Genomic DNA, 20,921 nt, shown 5'->3' with positions numbered 1-20,921 from the left:
GGGCCTGTTTCCAACGTGTGTCTGGCCTGCTGCCTGATCTCACGTGTGTTTCATGGGGACACGGCTGTGCCACTTCCCACAGCAAAGGCAGGGTTGAGAGGTTGTGACAAGACACCAGGTGAGCCACCCACATGTCAAAGCATTTACTATCTGGCCTTTCCCTAGAAGTCTGTTGACTCCTGGGCTACATTTTTCAGTGTTTTTTCTCACAACCCGGGAAATCTAAGCATCCGAGTAACTTGTTTTGTGAGCAAAGTACAAAGATGCAGTAGAGCTGAAACTACATCTCCAGGCATGTGCAAAATAAGCAAGTCAGGGTTCATACAGCAGATCTTAAGATCAGTAAAATTAACTGGTTTTGTGGATATAGGGTACCATATGTTTTAGGCAGCACTTTGTAATTTTACACTGTTGGTATTCCAAAGGAATTTTGGAAGCCCTACGGTGGAATGGGCTCGAGATGAGCTCAGCAAGTTGTGAAGGTGACATGGGCTCATTGTCCTCAGAGACCGTCATAGACTCACAGGGAGTCCACAGGCCTGGTGTCCTTGCAGCTCTCAGGCTGCATTTGGCTCGCAAGTGCTGGTTGTCTGGTAAAAGGAGTTTCCTGGGTGGGCAGTTGGTAGGCTCTTTCTGGCACACTGGCATTAAGGGGACCTGGTGCCCCATTAGTCTCACAAGTGTGGCCTTGGGCCAGCTCATCGCACAGAGCACTGCAGTCAGCCTGCGCCCAGCTGTGCACGAGGTGACGTCAGAACTGCAGGCCTGCACTGTCTGCCAGTGACACACCACTGCCGGCATCCATCACCTGTGGTTGTAAAATTAACACATGTGTGGCAAAGTTTCATCAGCCAGTCCAGCGCTACCTGGTAGGGTCAGTCAATACACCTTTAAACACCCTAAGCAATAAAACAAGGTTTGGGGTAAGTCAGTTTATTGATGCATGTAACCCACCACCAGACCCGTTAACCAGAGGACTTGATTCAGAATCCTTCCAGGACCTGGAAGCAGGAATTAAAAGCTGCTGACAATCTGCAGGTATTTTCCCTTCAATATTTCAACACATTTCGGTGATGCTTCTGGCATGGACTTAATTTTAGTGAGCATGATTTAGTCTTTACTTGTTTATTATTCTTACAGCTGTTGTAAAAGCCCTAAACGCGTTTCCAGAGAAAGCATCTGCTGAAACTCAGAGGATCCTCTCGTAAAACAGGAGGTACGCCTGTGAGTTCAGCACTTTGTCTGCAGACACAGTGTGCACGTGGGTGTCGCTGATGTGAAACCACTGCCCTTTGGTTGATTCCACTTCAAAATCTGTCAAGGAAATGGGAAATGAGGTGTGAACAGAGAAATTCAAGGTTGTCGTCTGTTTTGCCACGTGTGTGCCCAGTGCCAGAACTCTGCAGGCCTCACCTTGTGGGATGTCCCCGCGGAGAACAAGATTAGACAGGCGAGTGTTGGCCGCTCGCGCCTTACTGTAGGCAGTGTAGTGCCCGGACCGCATGGTGCCGCTGTGCTCCACAACTCCGTACAGGGAGTACAGCACCCTGGTACTTTCTTCGGCAACATTCTTTAGGAACGAACAGGGTTCAAACGTTAGTTCTAGTCCCATTCATACAGGAAACAAGGGCAAGATGCTTTTACTTCCTGACCTCCACACTGAGAACCCGTGAGTCTGGACTTGACCTGCCGACCTTGTCGCTGCCCGCTGAGTCTGGTCCCTCATTACTACCCAGCGGCTGTGGCCTTTTCCCACAGGCCACCTGATGGAATCTGTCCTAGTGTCCTAGCCTAGAAGCTTCCATAACAACCTCCCTGAATTTCGTCAGGAGTGTGAGGCTCAGATAATTTCCAAAGACCTCAACCATTCTGGCACTCTGGTTTCTGCTCAAAGTGGAAGTTAAACTTTTTACAGCTGGGGGCCAGCATTAGGGTTGCATTTCAGAACCCACCCTGGGGTTCCATGAGGGGTGCTCGGCCTAGCCAGCCTCAGCCCGTGTAGAGTGGAGGCACCCTCCTCCCCTCAAGCCCGCTCCCCACAGGGCTGCGTGGGCGTGGACAGGTCCTGTCCCGGCAGGCCCCCTGCCTCTCAGTGCTGCTGTGCCTCACGCCGCTCCAACCGCTGCTCCATTCACTGAACTAGATGCTGCTTTGCCCCAAATCCAGTCGCCCCCCCCTGGGGACCCCAGCTCCCCAGTGACCCTCTCAGCACTGTCACTGCTGTCCATTTCAGCCTCATCACTTGGAACTGTTCCAAAGTCCCACTGGGTGTCCAGGCTCAGTCCACAACTCTCTTGTCCTTCCAGCCCTCAGTTCACTTTCCACCCAGCAGGATCTCCTGCCTCGTTTCCTCTTGGCCTGTCGGCCTCCTTCCCAGGTAAAACCTGTAACTTCAACATTCAAAATGGACTGTAGAGTCTTCCCCGCCTCCAGCCCCTTGTTCTCAACAGCTGACCTCACTGCCCACTGCAGGAAGTGAAGGCACAGCCTAACCTAACGCAGGCGCCTGTTCTCCCTGTTCAGAGATGGCAGGGAGATGACAGGGCGCTCCGAATTGGTGTCATCGGGCCCTTCCTGCCTCCCGGGTCTTCCCCAGTCAAGTATCTTCACCTTCCAGATTTTCGTCTTGGACTCTAAACCTACGTAACATCTCTCAGACTTTAAAAACAAAATTCAAAAAAACCACCAACAGAGGAGTCCCCAGCCCCTGGCCATGGTTAGGACTGGGCCGCACAGCAGGAGGGGAGTGGCAGGTGAGTAAGTGAAGCTTCCCTCCCATTACTGCCTGAGTTCTGCCTTCTGTCTCCCCACCTCCCCAGCCCAGAAAAAACAGTCTTCCAAGCAACTGGTCGCTGCTACCGAAAAGGCTGGGGACTGCTGCTCCAACCTGTGTTATTATCCCCAGTATGTCACTCATGTCTCCACCCACAGAAGTAACCAGCACTTCCTGAAAAATCTGCCATGACCACTACGCCTTCCAATCCTCACTATTTTCTCGTCTTTTTTCCTGCCCCACTTTCCTTGGAGCCTCAACACAGGAAACTGGCATTTTAGGGGAAAGATGGGTTCTTCGTGACCGAGTATTCAAAACTAGTGCCAACAAAAGTTGTTCACCCGCAAAAATGACAGTAGCCTATGAACATACTGATTACAGTTCGCTCTACCCACCAGCTCTGAATACATCGCAGAAAACTTTAGATTGGGAAGGAAGGAGGAGTTCTATCATTTCAACTTCCATAAATAAAATAAGACTCAACATATTTATGCTGACTTATTCTGACTCTCCAGGTCCTCAACCTGGGGACCGCTGAGACACCAGCCTTTCCTGCTTTAATCACGACCTGTGCACTGACGTCCAAACCCCCACCTGCTGCCCCAGCCTCTCTGCCTGGGGCCTCGGACATGTCTGCCCAAACGCTTTCCAAACCAAAGCCACGTGGATGGCTAAAGAGTGTCTGAAAGTCAATGTACCCCAAACTGAACGCTTTATCCTGTCTCCATCCACCCTTCTTCCCGGGTTTCCCTCCTCAATTTAAGACATCCCCTCTGCCCACGTGTTCAGTCACCCAACCAGGCCCAGGGATCACACTCGACCCCTCCTCCCAGGTCAGCGTCCATGGAATGGCTCCAACCTTGTCTCCCAGACCAACCGACCGCTGTCTGGATTCAGTCAACACAACACACAGACCTGCTGTGACATGCTTCTGTGGCTCCCCGCCGGAGCACCTACCTCATAAAGCCTGGTTCCCCCAAAACCTCATTCCTAGCCCAGGTCTCAGGTTTTGTTCCCCACTCCGCCAGCCTCATATTGGGGACTCCGGAGCGGCCCGCAGCGCTCACACGACTTCCTGCGGCTCTGCTCCACACCAACTCTCGCTGCTGTGGCACCGGCCGAGGCACGCCCAGCCTGCAGAGCCCCCCCGAATCACTCCTGCTCTATGCACACACTGACAATCAGCCACGCTAAACGGACGTTATCCATTAGTACATCTGCTTAGCTCCCAAGACGTCTGCCACAATAATGAGGGTTCAAAAAACTGAAGTGAAAAAACAAACCGAACATTCAAAACAGAAGGAACAGAAATCAAAGACCCACTACCAGTAATTCTTACCAACCTCACACTTAGGCAAGTTGCTGTGGCAGTATTTGGTAAGACATGATTTCCGTTCAAAGGATTTTCCAAAAAAGACCACTTTTACCTACCTTACATTTAGCGGTACAAAAAGGAGCCAAGTCTAAGATTTCTGGAAATCTTATGTGTTTGTTAATTTTGCGTAGGTTAAAACCAGCCTAAAAAAGAGGGATAATAGATTTAAGTTCTTTTCCTGCAAAAGCAACGCGTATTAAGTGAACTGGAGCCCCCCTCCGGTGCCCAAAGTCTTTGTCCCTCCCAGACAGGAACTGTTTGCGTGCTGTTTGTCCTGGGAAGTGCCTGCCACCCCCCCACCCCACACGCACACCAAGGAAACTGCTCCTGCAAGAAAACTCTTCAGTGTTTCTGCTTCGACCACCCAGCAAAGCCAGATTATACCAATGTTTCGATGCTTCAAACTAAGCCACAGCAGAATACTTTTTTGGGAAGCACTCTAACCACACTGAGGGAGCTGTCCCCAGAGACCCAACCCATTTGCCTAGCCCACAGCACCCACAGGAGGGGAACATTCTGGAGGCGTTTGGGGAATTTGCAAGTGGAAGTGAAACTCGTACTGCTCATGGCAGAAATCTTCTGGAAGAGCCGGAGTCACTGAAGGATGAAATCTGATAAATGTCTGTTTATCAAATAAGGAACCACACACAAAACAAAAACATACCACTTTTTTAAGTGTGGCATGTGACTAGTAAACTGGTCTTTTCCTTAAACCGAAAATTACGGTTAGAGTCAGACGCTAATGTTACTAGAAAGAGCAACAAGAGTTCTAGTAAAACTGCAGGAGAATTGTGCCTGAATTTCTCCACCTTGACAGGCATCTCCATCAAAACGTCTGCCTTAGCAATACGAATTATTTTTTACTTTCCTACTTCTTTGAAGTCAGAATTGGGAAATAACAGGAAAACAAGGAAACAGTAGTAGTCTGAGACATTAACAAAGAAAACAGATGTTACGTGCTTAGAACAAACTTTAGACAAGCAAGAGGTACCTGCTGAAACCTCTTTAAATGAAGGGTGAGAACAGGAGGGACAACAGAAATGAGCATCTGCTTTTGGGCGTTGGTGTGAACGGGCTTCTTTTCACCTGAAAGAAGGGAAAAATTACAGCAGTGTGAAAATCAGTTGAGAACTCTACAGCATTCAGTTGCTATAAAGTCATTTCAAAATCAGACGCCAGGGCAAGTGTATTTTTTGAAGGACCAGGTAAACATTTTAGGCTTTGTGGACCAAGAGGCCAAATGAAGGATATTTTGTTAAGTATTTATATGTAAGACTAAAACTTCCATGAATTTTTACTGATGTTCTTCAAAATATAATACTAATAAAGTATGACTGCTATCTGCTAAAGAATGAAGTTATTTTTGGAGATAACATTTAATTAATTGGGGTTCAAAGTTAGTGTTTTCTACCGTAGTCATTTTCAAAACATATCTCGAAAAACCACGGAAGCGCAGAGACCATGAAGAACAGGCGCAGGCCGAACTGGACCTGTGGGCTCTGGGTTGCCCACAGCGCTCTAAGCTCAACTGCCGTGACATCAACAGTTTACTCTTCGTGCTGACGTGAAAATGCATAAAAGCGAGACTTTGCAACAGTCAACAGGCACCCCGACCACCTCCTGCTCCATGTCTGAGGCAGATATAGGAAAGCCTGTGCCCTGGACCCCGCAGGCCCTTTGGTCCCTGGAAAATCCCAGGGCGGCTTCCCGGGAGCAGGCAGGGCGGAGGTCCAGAGGCTAGCGGAAACCGCGGAAGCACAGAGCCGCACTGCCTGTCAGGGCGCTGCTGTGACAGGCAGCGCACCAGCGGGCTGGTTCAAATACAGGCGGCCCATCCACCCCCCGCAGACTATTTACTTGGAAGATGCCATGCAGGTCCTGACCCAGTTCGAACAGGACTGTCTCCCGATGCCACACAGTACGTGCCCCAAACACTAAGGTTACTTTCTTTGAGGAGCCCAGTACCTTTCGGATTTGACTTTGGGGCACTGAGCTGTCTCTGGGTGCACGCTTCACACAGCAGCTTGTTGGCACCTCGGAGCTCCTCGTTCCGGGTGAACTGGTACAGGCAGTGCTGGATGGAGCCCTCGTCAGCGCCAACGGCCTGCCTGCTGGCCAGGGTGCAGAATACAGTCGCCGGGTCTTGGTTCACAACCTCATACACTTTCGTCCCGGGAACAGGGCTGCCGTTCAGAATCTCTACATGTATGTCGTCAGGGTGAAGAGCAGGAAGAGCAGCATCCAAGTTCAGGTTCCTGAAACCCCTCAAAACGTCCTCTTCCCTAGGGCCTCCATCTTCCACGCAGGCACCGTTTAAACTCCCAGGACGTTCAGCGGGAGATGACAAGACCTGCAGACTGTCGTCCACATCCACTTCCTCTGTGCACTTCTGATTGTCAGCTACACTTTCTACCGTATTTTCTTGGCCATTCAAGTCTTTCTGATTAACACAATATTCTTTATTGATAACTTCTCCTTGGGAGATGTGGTCGGATCTAATACCCACTTGTCCCTGAACAGACACTTCAGCGTCACATTCATTGTCTTCAGGACGGTCGATGGTACAGACATCATTTAAATGAAGAACTTTTCCTTGAATTTTTTGTTGCCTTCTCTGGTTCTGTGTAAAAAGCATAAAACATTTTTTAAAGAAATAAAAGAGTGTACATATACCACATCAGGTTCTCTGGCTTATTAATAAAAATAACAAGTTAATATGGAAAAGCTCCTTCCCAGAACTGATCCTAGAAGTTCCTTTACTCTCAGGAATCAAATAAATCATGAAGAAAAGTTCCTTAACTGAAAGCAGGAATAAAGCCTCCCTGATCATCACAAAACGGCTGCACTGGGGTGAACGAGTATGTGCGGGACGTGGGGTCCGTCCCGAGAACGACCCAGACGGAGCAGCAGACTGCAGCGCCTTCCTGGAACAGGGTGGCTTCGTCCCCAGGACAACTTCTCTGAGGTGCGTCAGGCAAAAATGGTCCCACGTGAAACAAAAAGGGACACACACGTGTATGACAGGACTGTACCCCTGAAACCCAAGTTATTTTACTAGCCACAATTCAATTAAAAAAATTCCCCAATAAGTTCAATTTTAAAAAATGGGAAAGAATATGAGCTAATACTTTAAAGAAAATGAAAGACAAGTAACTTTTTTAAAGAATTTATTTGGTTATTTTTAGAGAGAGAGGAAGGGAGGGAGGGAGGGAGGGAGGGAGGGAGGAAGAGAAACATCAATGTGTGGTTGCCTCTCACGCATCCCCAACTGGGGACCTGGCCCACAACCCAGGCATGTGCCCCGACTGGGAACTGAACAAGCAACCCTTTGGTTTGCTGGATGACACTCAACCCACCGAGCCACACCAGCCAGGGCACAAATGACTTTTAAACGTAAAAATACGGTTAACCTCACTTATATTAACATAAATGGCAAATAAAGTTTACTAAGCTAGTATTCCCCATCTCTTGCACTGGCAGAAATCCAGCAGTTGGATGGCACCCCGCTGTCGGGATGAGGAGAGATGACGAGTGTCCCATGTTGCTGGTAGGAATAAAAACTGGCACCACCTTTGTGGAGGGCAAAAGGGTAACATTTATCAAATCTACCAATGCAAGCCCTCTTCTCAAAATGTACCCTAGAAACGACATACTCGTAAGGACATTTCAGTGACAACTGGCCACTTATACAATGGGGGTCCCATGAAATAAGGGAGCTGAAGAAGCCCCACTGCCCGGTGAGGCCAGCCGTGGGAGGAGGCTGTGGAAAGTGCCAAGGCTGCCGCTGAGGCGGGGAGCAACCCTGCCTGGGATGCACAGGGCGGCGCACAGACGTGTTCCTGAGGAACTGGCCTACAGGCAGGTGTCAGAACTGGCTCAGGGACGCAGAGGTGCAGAAGAGGCAAGAAAAAGGGAAACTGCAGCAGATCATCAATAATTCCCAAGAAAACTCACAGTGAAGGGCTTAGCAGAAGCTTTTGCAGAATTTACCAAGCTCCTTCGAAAGTTTGAAAACAGGGACCCCAACACCAACAGGCGTTCGTTAGTGCTGGGGAACGTCTGTGGTGCACTATCTGCTCACAGGCAAATCTACGATGAGAAAAGAAACACATCAAGCCAGCCACCATGGACGTATTTCTGAACCGAGTGACACCCCTCAGAACGAGCCCCGGGCAGGTCCTTCAGGAGGTGTCCCCGAAGAGGGCTGTGGTCCTAGGAGGTGACGGCTCCAAGTGTGTTACTGCCCCTGAAGCCATTCCAGGGGGCCAGGACGTGGAGGTGGGAGACAACTGACGCTGGGTAGTCCTGCCTATGCATGCTTAAGTCTTAGTCTTTAACAAAAAAAGTTTTTAAAGTTTTTTAAAATTTAAAAATAGAAAAAGGTTTATAGGCCCTGGCCAGGTAGCTCAGTCAGAGTGTCTTCCCACTGCATCACGGCTGCGGGTTCGATCTCTAATCAAGGCACATGCAGGAAGCAACCAATGAGTGCATCAGTAAGTGAAACAAGAACGAAACGATGTTTCTCTCTCTCTCTTCTTTCCTCTCTCCCTAAAATCAATTTAAAAAAGAAAAACAAAGCATACAGAATAAGAATATGAGAAAGTAAAATATTTTTGTGTAGCTTACAATGTGCTTTTAAGCTAATTGTTATTATAGGACTCAAAAAGTTTTTAAAATTCTTAAAGTTATTCTTTAGAATCATTCTTTTTTATTAAGTAAAAAAAGGTACAGTAGGCTAAGGTTAACTGATGATTGTAGAGAGAAACCACATTTTTATAAACTCAGTAGAGACTGCGTGTACTCAGTGTTTCTCAAGCCCACAGCTCTGCCCTGTCCCCGCCCCTGTGGGCCACCACTTCTGCCTCTCACCCGTGTTTTCACGGCCCCTTCTCTCGGTCACAGATCCCAGAACACACCTGCGTGGCAATGTCTACAGGACTCGGCACAGGGACACGCCGCACGGACTCGTGGCCCAGGAGTGGTTGGCCGCACCACGCAGGGGTGTGGAGTGCACTCTGTGACACTCGCACCACAAGACAGCCCAACGGCTCCTTCCTAAGACCGTCTCGTGCTCTTAAGCAACACAGACCTGCACAGGGTCGGTCCTGCAGCACTGGCCGTGACAGCAGAGCAATGCCAAAACCCTCGACCAGGAGAGAAATGGTTGGATGAGCTGTGGTGCCTCTGGAAGTGCAACACCAGACAGGTGTTAAAAAACTGACCTGTGCCCTGAAATGGAAAGCTCTCCAAGAACATAATTAAGTAGAAAGAAACAAAAAACAAGGTCCAGAACTATGTGCACAATTGGTAAAAGGAGGGAAAAAACAAGACTACATGCTTGTACTTGATCTTATTGTCCAAAAGACGAGGACACGCGCACTTACAGAGCAATCATCAGTGTCACAGAAGGACAGGACTCGGGCCAGGGTCAAGGGGACTGTTACTAAATGCCTGAATTTTTATTTTTTAAGTTATTTACTTTTAAATGTTAAAAATAATTAATATTTTTAAGGTTTGAATGTTGCCCTGGCTGGTGTAGCTCGGTGGATTGAGTGCTGCCCTGAAAACCAAAGGGTCGCTGGTTCGATTCCCAGTCAGGACACATGCCTGTGTTTCAGGCCAGGTCCCCAGTAGGGGGCGTGTGAGAGGCAGCCACACAGCGATGTTTCTCTCCCTCTCTCCCTCCCTCCCTTCCCCTCTGCCTAAAAATAAATAAATAAAATCTTTACAAAAAAAAGTTTGAATGTGAACGAATAAACAAAGCACAGCCTTCTATTCCCCTCGACTGAGGAGGTTCCCCAGCACAGGGCACTGTACACGCCAGTGACGGGGCTGCGAGAGGCAGTGCTGGGTGTGCGAGAGGAGGCGGTCCACCCAGGCCAGTCTGACTTCAGACCAACGGTTCAAGACACAAAATCAGAGAGGCGCGGCTTTCTGCCCATGACTCACCTTGGCTTGCTTCTTGGCTTGCTTCTTGGCTTTCTTCTGTAAGTGCTTGCTTGTTCCCGACAGGGCATCCTTTCTCTCTTTTATGTAACTGTCGCTATCTTTTTCTTCCTCGCTGTCTTTATCATCATTCTCCATTGTCTTTTTCAGATTTTTATCATTTATACTTTTCTTACCACTCTTAAAAATATGGAGAAAATATGGGCCAAAAATAGTATTTTACAACTACTATTTGGTGAATAGATTTCACGTTACTTAAATATTTTTCTACTCCTATTATACGCTATTTTATTTACATAATGTTTGAAAATATATCCAGGACAAAATTCATTCATCTCAAGTACTAAGAAGCAATCTCCACAAACTAACAAACAAGTAAACAAACAGAAAAGAAGTAACTGCACATGGAAGCATGATGGAGAAGAACAGTATAAACCGTGTCAGACACATGCTGCACCACATTGCAACTGTGTCCATTTCCAAGGGCACTTTCTGTTCACAGGGATTACCTGTCCAAACACAGGCGTTTCTTTTTATTCATTTCTTTCTGTGCATGTAAGTGACAGTTTCAGACAAAGAAAAAATAGAGTGGATTTGGTAAGACCTGAATCACTAAGTTACAGTGATTAAAGGGACCCCTAATTCATATTAAGTTGAATAATGATTTATCCAAAATTCATCACATCTTCTCTTTTTTCCTACTACTACTTAGCAACCAAATTAACATGGCTTAAAACTGAGATGTTCTGTATTAACACTTATGAACACTTATGAAACACTTATGAACACTTATGACTATAAGGGATTTGTGGTTAGTCTTAAATAACAAATAGTAAGCTTTAATATGTCCCTAGATGTAAACTAATCAAGATAACCATCTACAAAGAATTCTAAACACACTCTCCTCTTTTTTTTTAAAAAAAAAAAAAAAAAAAAAGTACGCCATTCTTTGTCCAACTATTTAAAATTCTTCTATCTCAAATACACTTAGAAAAATTCTCCACAGGCTGTTAATAACTTGGAAAGGGTGACAAGGCTTCCCCATAAAATCTAACACAGGAAAAATATACTTAAATAAAATGAACTCTAGGGTCTTACCTGATCATCTAAAACTGGTAGAGACAAGTCAAGGAAAGACTCATGAACCAAGGAGACCTTAACCAACCAAAAAAGAAAACGTAAAAGGAAGGAACAGATGCACTGTAAACATTACGTAGTAAGATCATGGGGGCTGGGGCTCGGCTACGACAAACAGACTAAAGAAAAGGGGGTGGGGAGCGCAGCCCTGAGGACCCTGGGCCAGGGAACCAAAGCAACATGTTACCTCACTTCTTCCAGTGTCAGGGGTGCTCACAGTCCCCACAAAGAACTACGTACATTCGGGTAGTTTGACCGAGAAGAGCTCACGGAATGAGACCTTTGTGGTTTTGAAAGCCACAAATGACAAGCTACATCCACACAGTGAACCAACCGCACATGGCCCCAACTCACCGTTCCGCATTCTTCACACATGATCGTGCTAGTTAGTTCACCCCCAAAGATGCGGTCCACAAAACTTGGTGCTGACGTTTTCTTTTCATAATCTGTAAGGGGAAAGAAAGTTCATCAAATGTACTTGTAAAATCAACTGAATAGGCTAAAACTACTTACTTAACCTCTCTAACCCTAAAATTGTATTTTTAATTTCCTATCTCAGACTCGTTTTTCTCTATTCATAATTACCGTAAATTTTTTTTTTGCTAGTCAGTGGCACACAGTGCACTTTGGAGCATAACAGAATCTCACACCATTGCATCTGGTGAGAAATAAAAGTTCAGAGAAAGTTCTTATCTAAGATCCTGTCAGTGGGAAACACACTGTGTAAGTCAGTGAGGCTTTTCACCCGTCTCCACTCAGAAAACGAGCAAACAGGCGACTCTGGATGATACTCTAGCTCACCTCCACTTCTATGGCGGGGGCGGGGGGTACGAGACCCACAAAGTCCGAAATTATCTTCTGGAGGGCAGGCCCTTGTAGTACAGGCTTCCCCTGCTAGGTGAGTGTTCTAGGAACCCATCTGCATCAGTGGACCACCTGGTGTTGTTGTGAGAGGCTGTGTTCAGCTTTGGTGAGTTTTTTTTAAAGACTCCTTCACCGTGTTTGCCCACTTCGTGATGGGTAATGATTTATGAGCACACCTGCCCACACTGTGCTGAGTATGCAGCAGTTTTTGACCAAAAAAACAGTGTGACCCCTGAACTTCACCCTCCCCATTCACCTGATCTCACCCCACACGACTTTTCCTTTTGTTTCCTCAGATGAAAAAATTCCTCAAAGGGAAACATTTTGGCGACATGGATGAGGTGAAACAAAAAATGGGAGAAGCACTAAAAGGCATCAAAACTGATGAGTTCAAAAACTGTTCTGAGCAGTGGGAAAAGCGTCTTGACAGGTGTATTGCATCAAACAGAGAGTACTTTGAAGATGATGTAGAATAAATACACAATCGTTTATATAAATAAATTCATTTTGCGGGGGGCCCCCCTCATAACATTCCAACATGCAACTTGCTTTGTGAATTCTAAGACTAACTCCATTTAAAATCAAAACAAAACAAAGCAAGCAAAGAAAAACGTTCAGGAAAATGCTTCCAACAAAATCCTCCTTTTATTTCCCTTTGTTCCAAAAATAATCTCGATAAATTTAGCTTAAAGTATCATAACTTAATTACCTGGTCACCTCTTTTACTAAGTACATGAAATTTATATGCTTTGTTCCCATGACAGAGGCCAGTTTCTATGGAAACACATTTCCCGACAGACCGTGAGAGCAGGGGAGAGAGTCTCTCTGTCCAGGCTGAGGCGCCAAAGAGGCAAAGTGCTGCTATGTGCTGATTCTCAATTGCAGTTCACAATACAGTAGCCACTAGTCACTTGAGAACATTTAAATTTAAATTAATGAAAATTAATTTCGCTGATTTTTTTTTAAATGAATGAAAATTTAATAATAAAAATTTAGCTTCTCAGTTGCACCACTTAGACTTCAAGGGCTCAACAGCCAACACGTGGCTGCGGCATGGACAGGACACGGAGAAGCCTCCGTCACAAGCCCTGCGGGACGGAGCAATGCTCACCCCTGCCTGCCACACGGCCGTGAGAAAGACGTGGCTCCATGATTACTGAACCACCACTGACGACTCACACGGCAAGGGGGGTCCCTTAGCACTGCCAGTCAGGAGTCCACGCTTTTGAGAAATGAAATTGTGATGATGTCTTCACTCTATCCTTGTAAATTTCACTATAATATTACACAAAAAGATGACGCTAGAAGTTGATTTTTTCTAGAACATCCACCTTGGGTGTACTGAGCAAATTTTTAAAATCAATGGTGATAAAGAGAAGTTACACATTAAAAACTGTGGATGCAAAATAAAAGTGCCAGCACTCCCATCCTATAGTACAGGGGGATTCATTCAACTATAGTGGTTTAGTTCAAAAAGTCAGACATTACCTTCAACTTTATTTTTTAGTTCTTCATCCAATTTTTCAGTAGAATTACCAAATGCTTTAAGAATTCCTTTACTCACTCTCTAAAAGTAATAAAATGAATATATGCATACTATTAAATTTAAAATTTTATAATTATTTTCTTAGAAAATATGTGATCAAGTCAAGAACGTGATCAAGAATTAGCTCCCCAAACTTACTGAATAAAAGTTAATACTTCTAAAGTCACACTTTCAAAATTAACTAAAGGAGCTAAAAAGAACTATACGTATAAAACCACGAACCCATGAATAAGGCCCCTGTCTTGTCATTTCCTGATTTTCACCGACTCGAAGCTACACTTTCAGAATATGCCCCTCCCCTCCGGAGAGACCGCTGACACAGTATATCCTGGGCGCAGGACGGTTCAGGGAGAGCGAAGGCTCAGCCTCCAGCAGTGACAGCCCAACTGCGTCAGCCCTGGGTGACCTTGAACCAGGCACTGAAGCTTCCTACACCTTAGCTCTGTCATCTACAGGGGAAGGAACGGTACCAGCATCTACCTCACAGAACGGCTGTGAGGTCTGAGTAAGGTCAGTCACAGAAAACACTAACAACAGTGCTTGACATAAAATAAGGACAAAATAAGGATTAGTTGTTACCACTACATTATTACTATTATTAATTATATTCACATCCTCAGATACATTACTTTCCATCCTGGCAATTAAAAACTTCAAAATGCAACAAATGTTCCCCTGACTTGTACAAAATGAATGAATATACAGTAATTCCTCACTTATCGCCATCAACAGGTTCTGTGACTTTAAGCAAAACGACACATAAGGAAGCCCGTGTTACCACCGGCTAACCAACAGGAAGAAGAGTAAGTCCTAAAGCGTCTCATCGACGTTCTACGGAGAGGGCGTGGGACGGACGGGCAGTATTCACTATCGGAGGGCCGCCTCGCTGAGTTGCCCTCAGAGTCCGAGTACGGGCGCGGCCGCTGGGCCCTGTGTGGGGAGAGAGGTTTCCCAGCTCTCCGAGCTCTCAGGAGACGGGCCTGTACAGCAGAGCCCTAAGGAACAATAATGCTGAAAATGTCACACAAAACAGCATCACGAAAAGGAGAGTCATTTCTAATTCTCTTCATTCATCCTCATGACTAAAACATACTGGCCAAAAAGGCTGGTGTCAAAAAACTGTTTTCCGTCCAGTGGCCTCCATAACTAGCTTTCATTGCTTTAATATCCCTTCAGGTACCAACTGATAGAGAAGTTAACGAGATGAAATTATGAAATACACGGGTCAAAATATGCTAACTTGGTGTTCTTCTGCTCTCATGCCGTCCAGTAAATACCGAAGCAGCTCCTGGCTGTCTTGCTGCTGATATCCTCTAAAACGCACTGCTCTGCAGGAGAAAAATAAAAGAGAGAAAAGCAAAGATGAGACTACCAAAATATGAAACCCGCTGTACCAAATCTTAGGGTCATATCCCAGACCTTTCTCTAAATTCCTGTGTGGTCCAACACCGCCCTTGGCAGATTTCGCTGTCGCACAAAGCACTGACCCAAGTGAAACGAACGGCACCTGAACGTGCGCACTGGGCTGCGTCCACGCTACGAACTTCTCAGCGTCTGACCACCGCACCGAAAGCACAAGTGACGCAGCTACTCACTTTTTACAGACCTGGGCGAACAGCTCCTTGGGCGTCACGACGCCCTTCCTGGCCTCTTGCATCTCAGTAAGGAACTGGCTCATGGCCACAGTCAGAGGGCCTGCAGGCTCAAGGTGGACTTCCAAGGGCTCCTAAATTGGGAACAAAAAATACTTTCTTCATTCCAGTTTTAGAATCATTCATTTTAGCAAAATGTGACTAGTCAACCCACACTGCCAACGTTCCTGAAAGAGCTGTCCATTTAAAAGTTCAAATGTACATCAAAAGATGGAGAAAGTTTCTGGTCATAGACTGTTTTACGAAGACTTCAGTTCTACTGTTTCAGTTTTAGATTATCAGGAACTTATACTACCTAAGACGAACATACCTAAGGCAAAACGTAAAAATAAAAATGGGTAAAATGCATTTGGCTACTCATCTGTCTGCCTAGAGCTCCACAAATACCAGTAACATTCCCAAGAAGGAAGTCAAACAGGAGAGCACAGCAACACACGGCAAAGGCACAACAGATACATGTAAAGGCCCCAGATAATTTCTGCCCTTGCTGGTGTGGCTCAGTAGATTGAGCACTGGCCTGTGAACTGAAAGGTCGCCAGTTCAATTCCCTCTGAGGGCACAGGCCTGGGTTGTGGGCCAGGTCCCTACTTGGGGACGTGCAAGAGGCAACCGATCCGTGTATCTCTCGCAGATGGTTGTTTCTCTCCCTCTCTTTCCCTCACCCTTCCCCCCTCTGAAAGTAAATAAATAAAATCTAAAGAACAATTTTAAAAACATGTAAAGGCCCCTGATAATTTCTGTTAGTCTAATAGCCTTTAACTTGGTAGCCTAAAGCAAAACAAATAAAAAAGGTGAAATGAGTATCAGTGCTTTAAAATAACTTAAAATATGGATATTCAGAGAAGAAAATCACTGACTGCAAAGTGAATTTGAAAGTACATACTGTCAGTGGCAAGTCAGGTGGTTCAATTTTTACAATGGCTCCAGACATTTTTACTTCTTTCAGTAGTTCTCTAAGCACTGGTGTCTGCGACAAATTCTGGAAAGTAGGATGAAAAAGGAAAGTTATTTAAGGACAAAGCAACCCATTCGATCAAAACAAAGTCACCGCCGACGCCGCAGATTCTCCTGCCTCTGTCTGGGAAACAGAAGGCACTGGATGCTCCCTGGCCCATGCTCCGTGGCTCAGCACTCCAGCTTGGGCAGCTGGGCACCCGGGCAGGGCCCTGCCCCCACCAATACCCACTTGTACCGGGGGATTTGCTTCTCAGCTGGGCTGGACTGTGCTCCCCCTACCCGCGGGGAAGTTCTCGGAGGGCAGGGGTCACACTTGTTTCAAGCCCCACTGCACCCTGGGGCTCAGCACAGTGTCTTAGTGACACACAGAGTGAGCATTTCCTTGGGTTTTCTTTAAAACTGTAGAAGTAAATTACTTGGGGGAAAACTTGATACGATGAGTAACAACTATGGGAACAGGATTCGCACAGCAGGAGAAGTAAGCGGGTACCTGCATAACCGCATTGAAGAAGCACGTGTTTCCCAGATTACTGAGCCCCTTCACGGTGAGCTGGGAAGTAAAATTCGTGCGTGTTTCTTTAGCCATGTTTTCCTTTTTCTCTCTCTCTTGTTCATTTTTACTCTCCTTTTCTAATTTTTTATTTCCAAGTTCTATGTTACCATTATCTTTTGCTGCTTTAGGAAAAAAAATAAGAAGAAGAAATGATTTAGCAAAATGTGTGGCACAGCCACACCAAGTGCAAAGCCATACTTGGGACAGTGCACTAGGGTTTGTGCCTTTCACCTGATGTCATTATCTGCCACCTGTTTGATTTTAAATGTCTTCTAATAAGTATAAATAAATTACCATCAAGAAAAACCAGTATATATATTCAAAACTGATACAAGCATTACTTTGACAAATAAAACCAAACACAATGTGTTTTTTAGTATAAACCCCTTTTTAAATGCACTAAAGTGTTTTACAAATGACCATACCATACCTTGTGAAATTGGAATATAAAGCAATCAAGTAAAAATGTGGACGTGAAATAAATTTTTTAATGAATTCTAAGTAAAAAAAAAAAATTCTGAAGTTAGGAATAAACAATTCTGGCTCTGCCAAAGATATGTCTGTGATCATAAAAATCTAAGCAAGCTTAAAGCTAGTAATATATACCAGCCCAATTAATTACGTGTGGAAAACAGTTGAGAGTATCTGGTCTTTTGAAGGAATTACGGGTCCTTCCCTTTTCTGTCACCCGAGCAGAAGGAACTCCGGTCTAACACAAGTCTGCCTGCACCACCTGCAAGGCCTGACTGCCCATCACCGTGTCCACACTCTTCATCACGTCTGACTGGATTTCTCAGATTCCCTTCTAATTCTAACACCTCAGAATTACCTACACTCTCCATTTTACATTCTTACACCAAAACTAGTTTCCTAGTTCAAAATCAACCATAATAAATGTTATGCAGCTATATGCAATGCTAGGTAATACAGTAAATTAAACATCAACAGGTATATAAATCAACATTATAGTATATGTTAAGGAACAAGTGATTTTTTTTTTTACCTGATTCTGAAGCTGTAACACGGGCTTGTTTCCTAACATAATCAACCACCTGACCCAACCGGTGTGAACTGCAATACTGGACCTCATCATCACACAGGTAACACCTGTGCCCCAAAAGACCATAGAGAGGAAGAGTGACAAACTGACAACCAAAAAGAGGGACAGATTATAATTCCTGGAATCCAAAGTGTGTAACCATCAAATTATTCCACTGGAGAAAATAAAACCTTGCACGTTTTCTTGAAGACTATCCACATTACGGCTATATATAAATACTGTGAAAAAACCCCAAACAAACATTTCACTGAAATGGCTATTCATGACATTAAATTTTTTTTCTATGCATATTTCAAAGTACAAACCTACATTATCAAAATTGACAAATTTTATAACTGACAGATAATGTTCAGTGAACAGTGCTGTGTAAATGGTTTTCCAGCTGGTATGGCTCAGTGGATTGAGCGCAGGCCTGTGAACCAGAAGGTTCGGGGCTTGATTCCCAGTCAGGGCACATGCCTGGGTTGCAGGCCAGGTCCCCAGTAGAGGCTGTGGGAGAGGCAACCACACAGTGATGTTTCTCTCCCTCTCTTCCTCCCTCCCTCCCCCTCTCTCTAAAAATAAATAAATAAAATCTTAAAAAAATATATGTGAAAATTTGTTTTAATGACGTTAAAATATAGAAAATATACAAACCAGCCTGATATTTATTTTCATGCAAATTCATTGCCAAAGTTTTAGAAGATTCTCAGTTTACTTGGAATTTGTTCTCAGTGTCTCAATTTTAAACTATCAATAAAAACAACCTACCATATGCTTCACAGTATCACAAGCAAGAAAAAAGGATGAAGCTCCCCAACCCTTCCAAGTACCACCACTTTTCTGTCTACAACACTGAGCTCGAAAGCTTCTCAGAATATCACGTTCTCTAGCCTTCTGAAAGTGATGCTTAAACAAATACAAACATTTTAACTTTCTTGCTCCTTGAACACTGGAAATGCCTCACTCTGCAGCACTTCCAGCGATTCCCAGGCAGGTCCCAGGGCTGCACTCACCACACACTCCAGCTGTCCAGACTGAGAACCAGGCAGTGCGGGTCAGACCTTGGCGTCAGGTAGTGCTTCAAAGCGTGCTGCTCCTGAGAGTCCCTGCCGCAGCCCTGGGGAATCACAGTCATAAACCTCAAGGCCACAAAAATTCACCAAAAGAGAATTCAAAACCTATGATGAACAAGGAAGTGGCTCAAGAAACTCTGTCATTCTTATAGTCTCGAAAATAAGGTGTTAGACTCTAAAGAGCGTGTAGATGCTGTTAAAACTTAGGTATGTAGAAAACCACACATAAATGAACTCTTCCTCTCCAGCCTGCCCTTTCCTGCCCTGACCAGACCACGCTGACGCAGGCATTCACTGCGTCTAGCTGGTTCGGACTCCATATCGGCTTCCTATACGGTATTTCCTAACGTCGGCCTCTTTCATCACATACACATTGGGTTGGCCAAAATGTCTGTTTACGTTTTCCCATAAAATAAAAGACACATTTTTCATTTTCACCAATGACTTTATTGATTCGGGTATTATGAGTATGGCAGCTATCTCCCACTATTGGCTTCCAATGCCTACGACACCCCTGGCACAGAACTGTCTGAACGGCATGTCTGCCAGCACCAGGCCAAGTCCCCTGTGCTGCAGGGCAGTAAGTGGTCCTGCTTCCAGAGCAGAGGGGCTAGAATATGCTCTGGGGGGGAATATCTCTCAGTGGCTTATAAACCCTTAACTGTGATATCAAACACTGCTGATTTAATTTATCCCGCTCCACATTTAATTCTAAAATGAATTAAATTTGATGTTAATTTGCAGAATTAAAACACCATTGGAGATCATTTGAAACATAAAATCAAACTAAGTTGTCTTAAAACAAATTGAGAATCACTTGCTAACAATGTAAAAGATAAACACAGTGGGATGAAAGGTAATAGTCACTATTGACGCTAGGAATTTAAAAGGGACCAAAATACATAAAATGAATAATAAGAAACATCTTCTGGAAAACTGAAGCAGCAAAATACATTCATGCTCACCACATGAATGTAAGAGGTCCAATGAAAACCTTTCAAAGACAAATAAGTAAATACATTCTTTGCTAACAATTTTTTAAAAATTGTCTGACCATGATGAGATTTCACTGTTCACCTGTAAGAATGCCAAAAAAACCCAAAAACCCCCAACGAAAGGAAACAGGAACCCGGTGACAACACTGACCGCAGCAGGGACACAGAGGGCACCCCCCTCACCGCTGCAAGAGCGTGAAGTGGCACAGCCACTCTGGACAGCAGTTTGGCAGCATCTTCGAAAACTAAACATTTAACTATCACACGATTCAGCAACTGCACTTCTGGGCATTTTTTCCAGAAAAATGAAATCTTAAATTCACATAAATAGTTGTGCACAAATGTTCACAGCAGCTTTATTCAAAATTGCCAAAAAACAGGGTCAGCGCGGGTGTCCTGCAGAAGGGGACAGTCACACGCAGCGGCAGGGCTCTGGCGGGAAACACTGCTCTGCAGTACGAAGGAGTAGGCTGCCAGCGCCCGCCTGGACGGGTCTTCGGTCCGTCCGTGTGCGAGTGAGAAGGAGCCGGTCCGACCACTGCGCCCTGCCTGGTTCCACGCACCCAACGTTTCTTAAAGAACACAGTTTAAGAAACGGCAGACAAGCAGCAGCCTGGGGCTGAGGGGAGGGATGGCCACATGAGGCAGCAGAGAGGCCCATGTGAGGTGGGGACCCCTCAGTGTCAGCTGTGGTGGTGGCCATCGAGTCTCACGTTCACTCTCTCTCTCTCTCTCTCTCTCTCTCTCTCTCTCTCTCTCTCTCTCTCTCTCTCTCACACACACACACACACACACACACACACACACACACACGTTCCAGGAAAAGGAAAACTCGGGAAACCTAGGATGCAGGGAGTGCGTCAATGCTAATACACTGGTTGTGATATATTACAGTTTTGTACAACGTTACCACTGAGAAACTGGACAGAATGTGCAGCGACATTTCCATATTACTTCTTCCACTGCACATGATTTATAATTATCTCAATAAAACTTCAATTTAAAAGC

At 45.3% G+C, this 20,921-nt stretch overlaps 1 protein-coding gene across 6 annotated transcripts in view; it reads right to left on the bottom strand.

The window, feature by feature from the left end:
- Positions 1-54: 54 nt before the first annotated feature.
- The window catches only part of USP16 (ubiquitin specific peptidase 16), a 26,702-nt gene continuing 5,835 nt past the window's right edge, over positions 55-20,921 (bottom strand). For 2 of the 6 annotated variants that reach the window (XM_045195201.2, XM_045195211.2), the window contains 15 exons: positions 18,859-18,962; positions 17,807-17,910; positions 16,741-16,925; positions 16,177-16,272; positions 15,237-15,367; positions 14,882-14,969; positions 13,584-13,662; positions 11,586-11,677; positions 11,193-11,249; positions 10,098-10,274; positions 6,006-6,768; positions 5,140-5,234; positions 4,205-4,291; positions 1,414-1,570; positions 55-1,314 (listed from right to left, as the gene is read on the bottom strand). In XM_045195201.2, coding sequence (XP_045051136.2) covers positions 1,190-1,314; positions 1,414-1,570; positions 4,205-4,291; positions 5,140-5,234; positions 6,006-6,768; positions 10,098-10,274; positions 11,193-11,249; positions 11,586-11,677; positions 13,584-13,662; positions 14,882-14,969; positions 15,237-15,367; positions 16,177-16,272; positions 16,741-16,925; positions 17,807-17,910; positions 18,859-18,962 — 2,340 coding nt within the window. In that variant the 3' untranslated portion in view covers positions 55-1,189. The remainder of the gene's footprint in view (positions 1,315-1,413; positions 1,571-4,204; positions 4,292-5,139; positions 5,235-6,005; positions 6,769-10,097; positions 10,275-11,192; positions 11,250-11,585; positions 11,678-13,583; positions 13,663-14,881; positions 14,970-15,236; positions 15,368-16,176; positions 16,273-16,740; positions 16,926-17,806; positions 17,911-18,858; positions 18,963-20,921) is intronic. The other 4 variants (XM_024561133.3, XM_045195205.2, XM_024561140.3 and 1 more) reach the window with 4 other exon arrangements.

This window comes from Desmodus rotundus, chromosome 2 (assembly GCF_022682495.2).
Source record: "Desmodus rotundus isolate HL8 chromosome 2, HLdesRot8A.1, whole genome shotgun sequence".
NCBI lineage: Eukaryota > Metazoa > Chordata > Mammalia > Chiroptera > Phyllostomidae > Desmodus > Desmodus rotundus.
The sequence above is the reverse complement of the archived record's forward strand: the minus strand, read 5'-3'. Positions and strand labels throughout refer to the sequence as shown.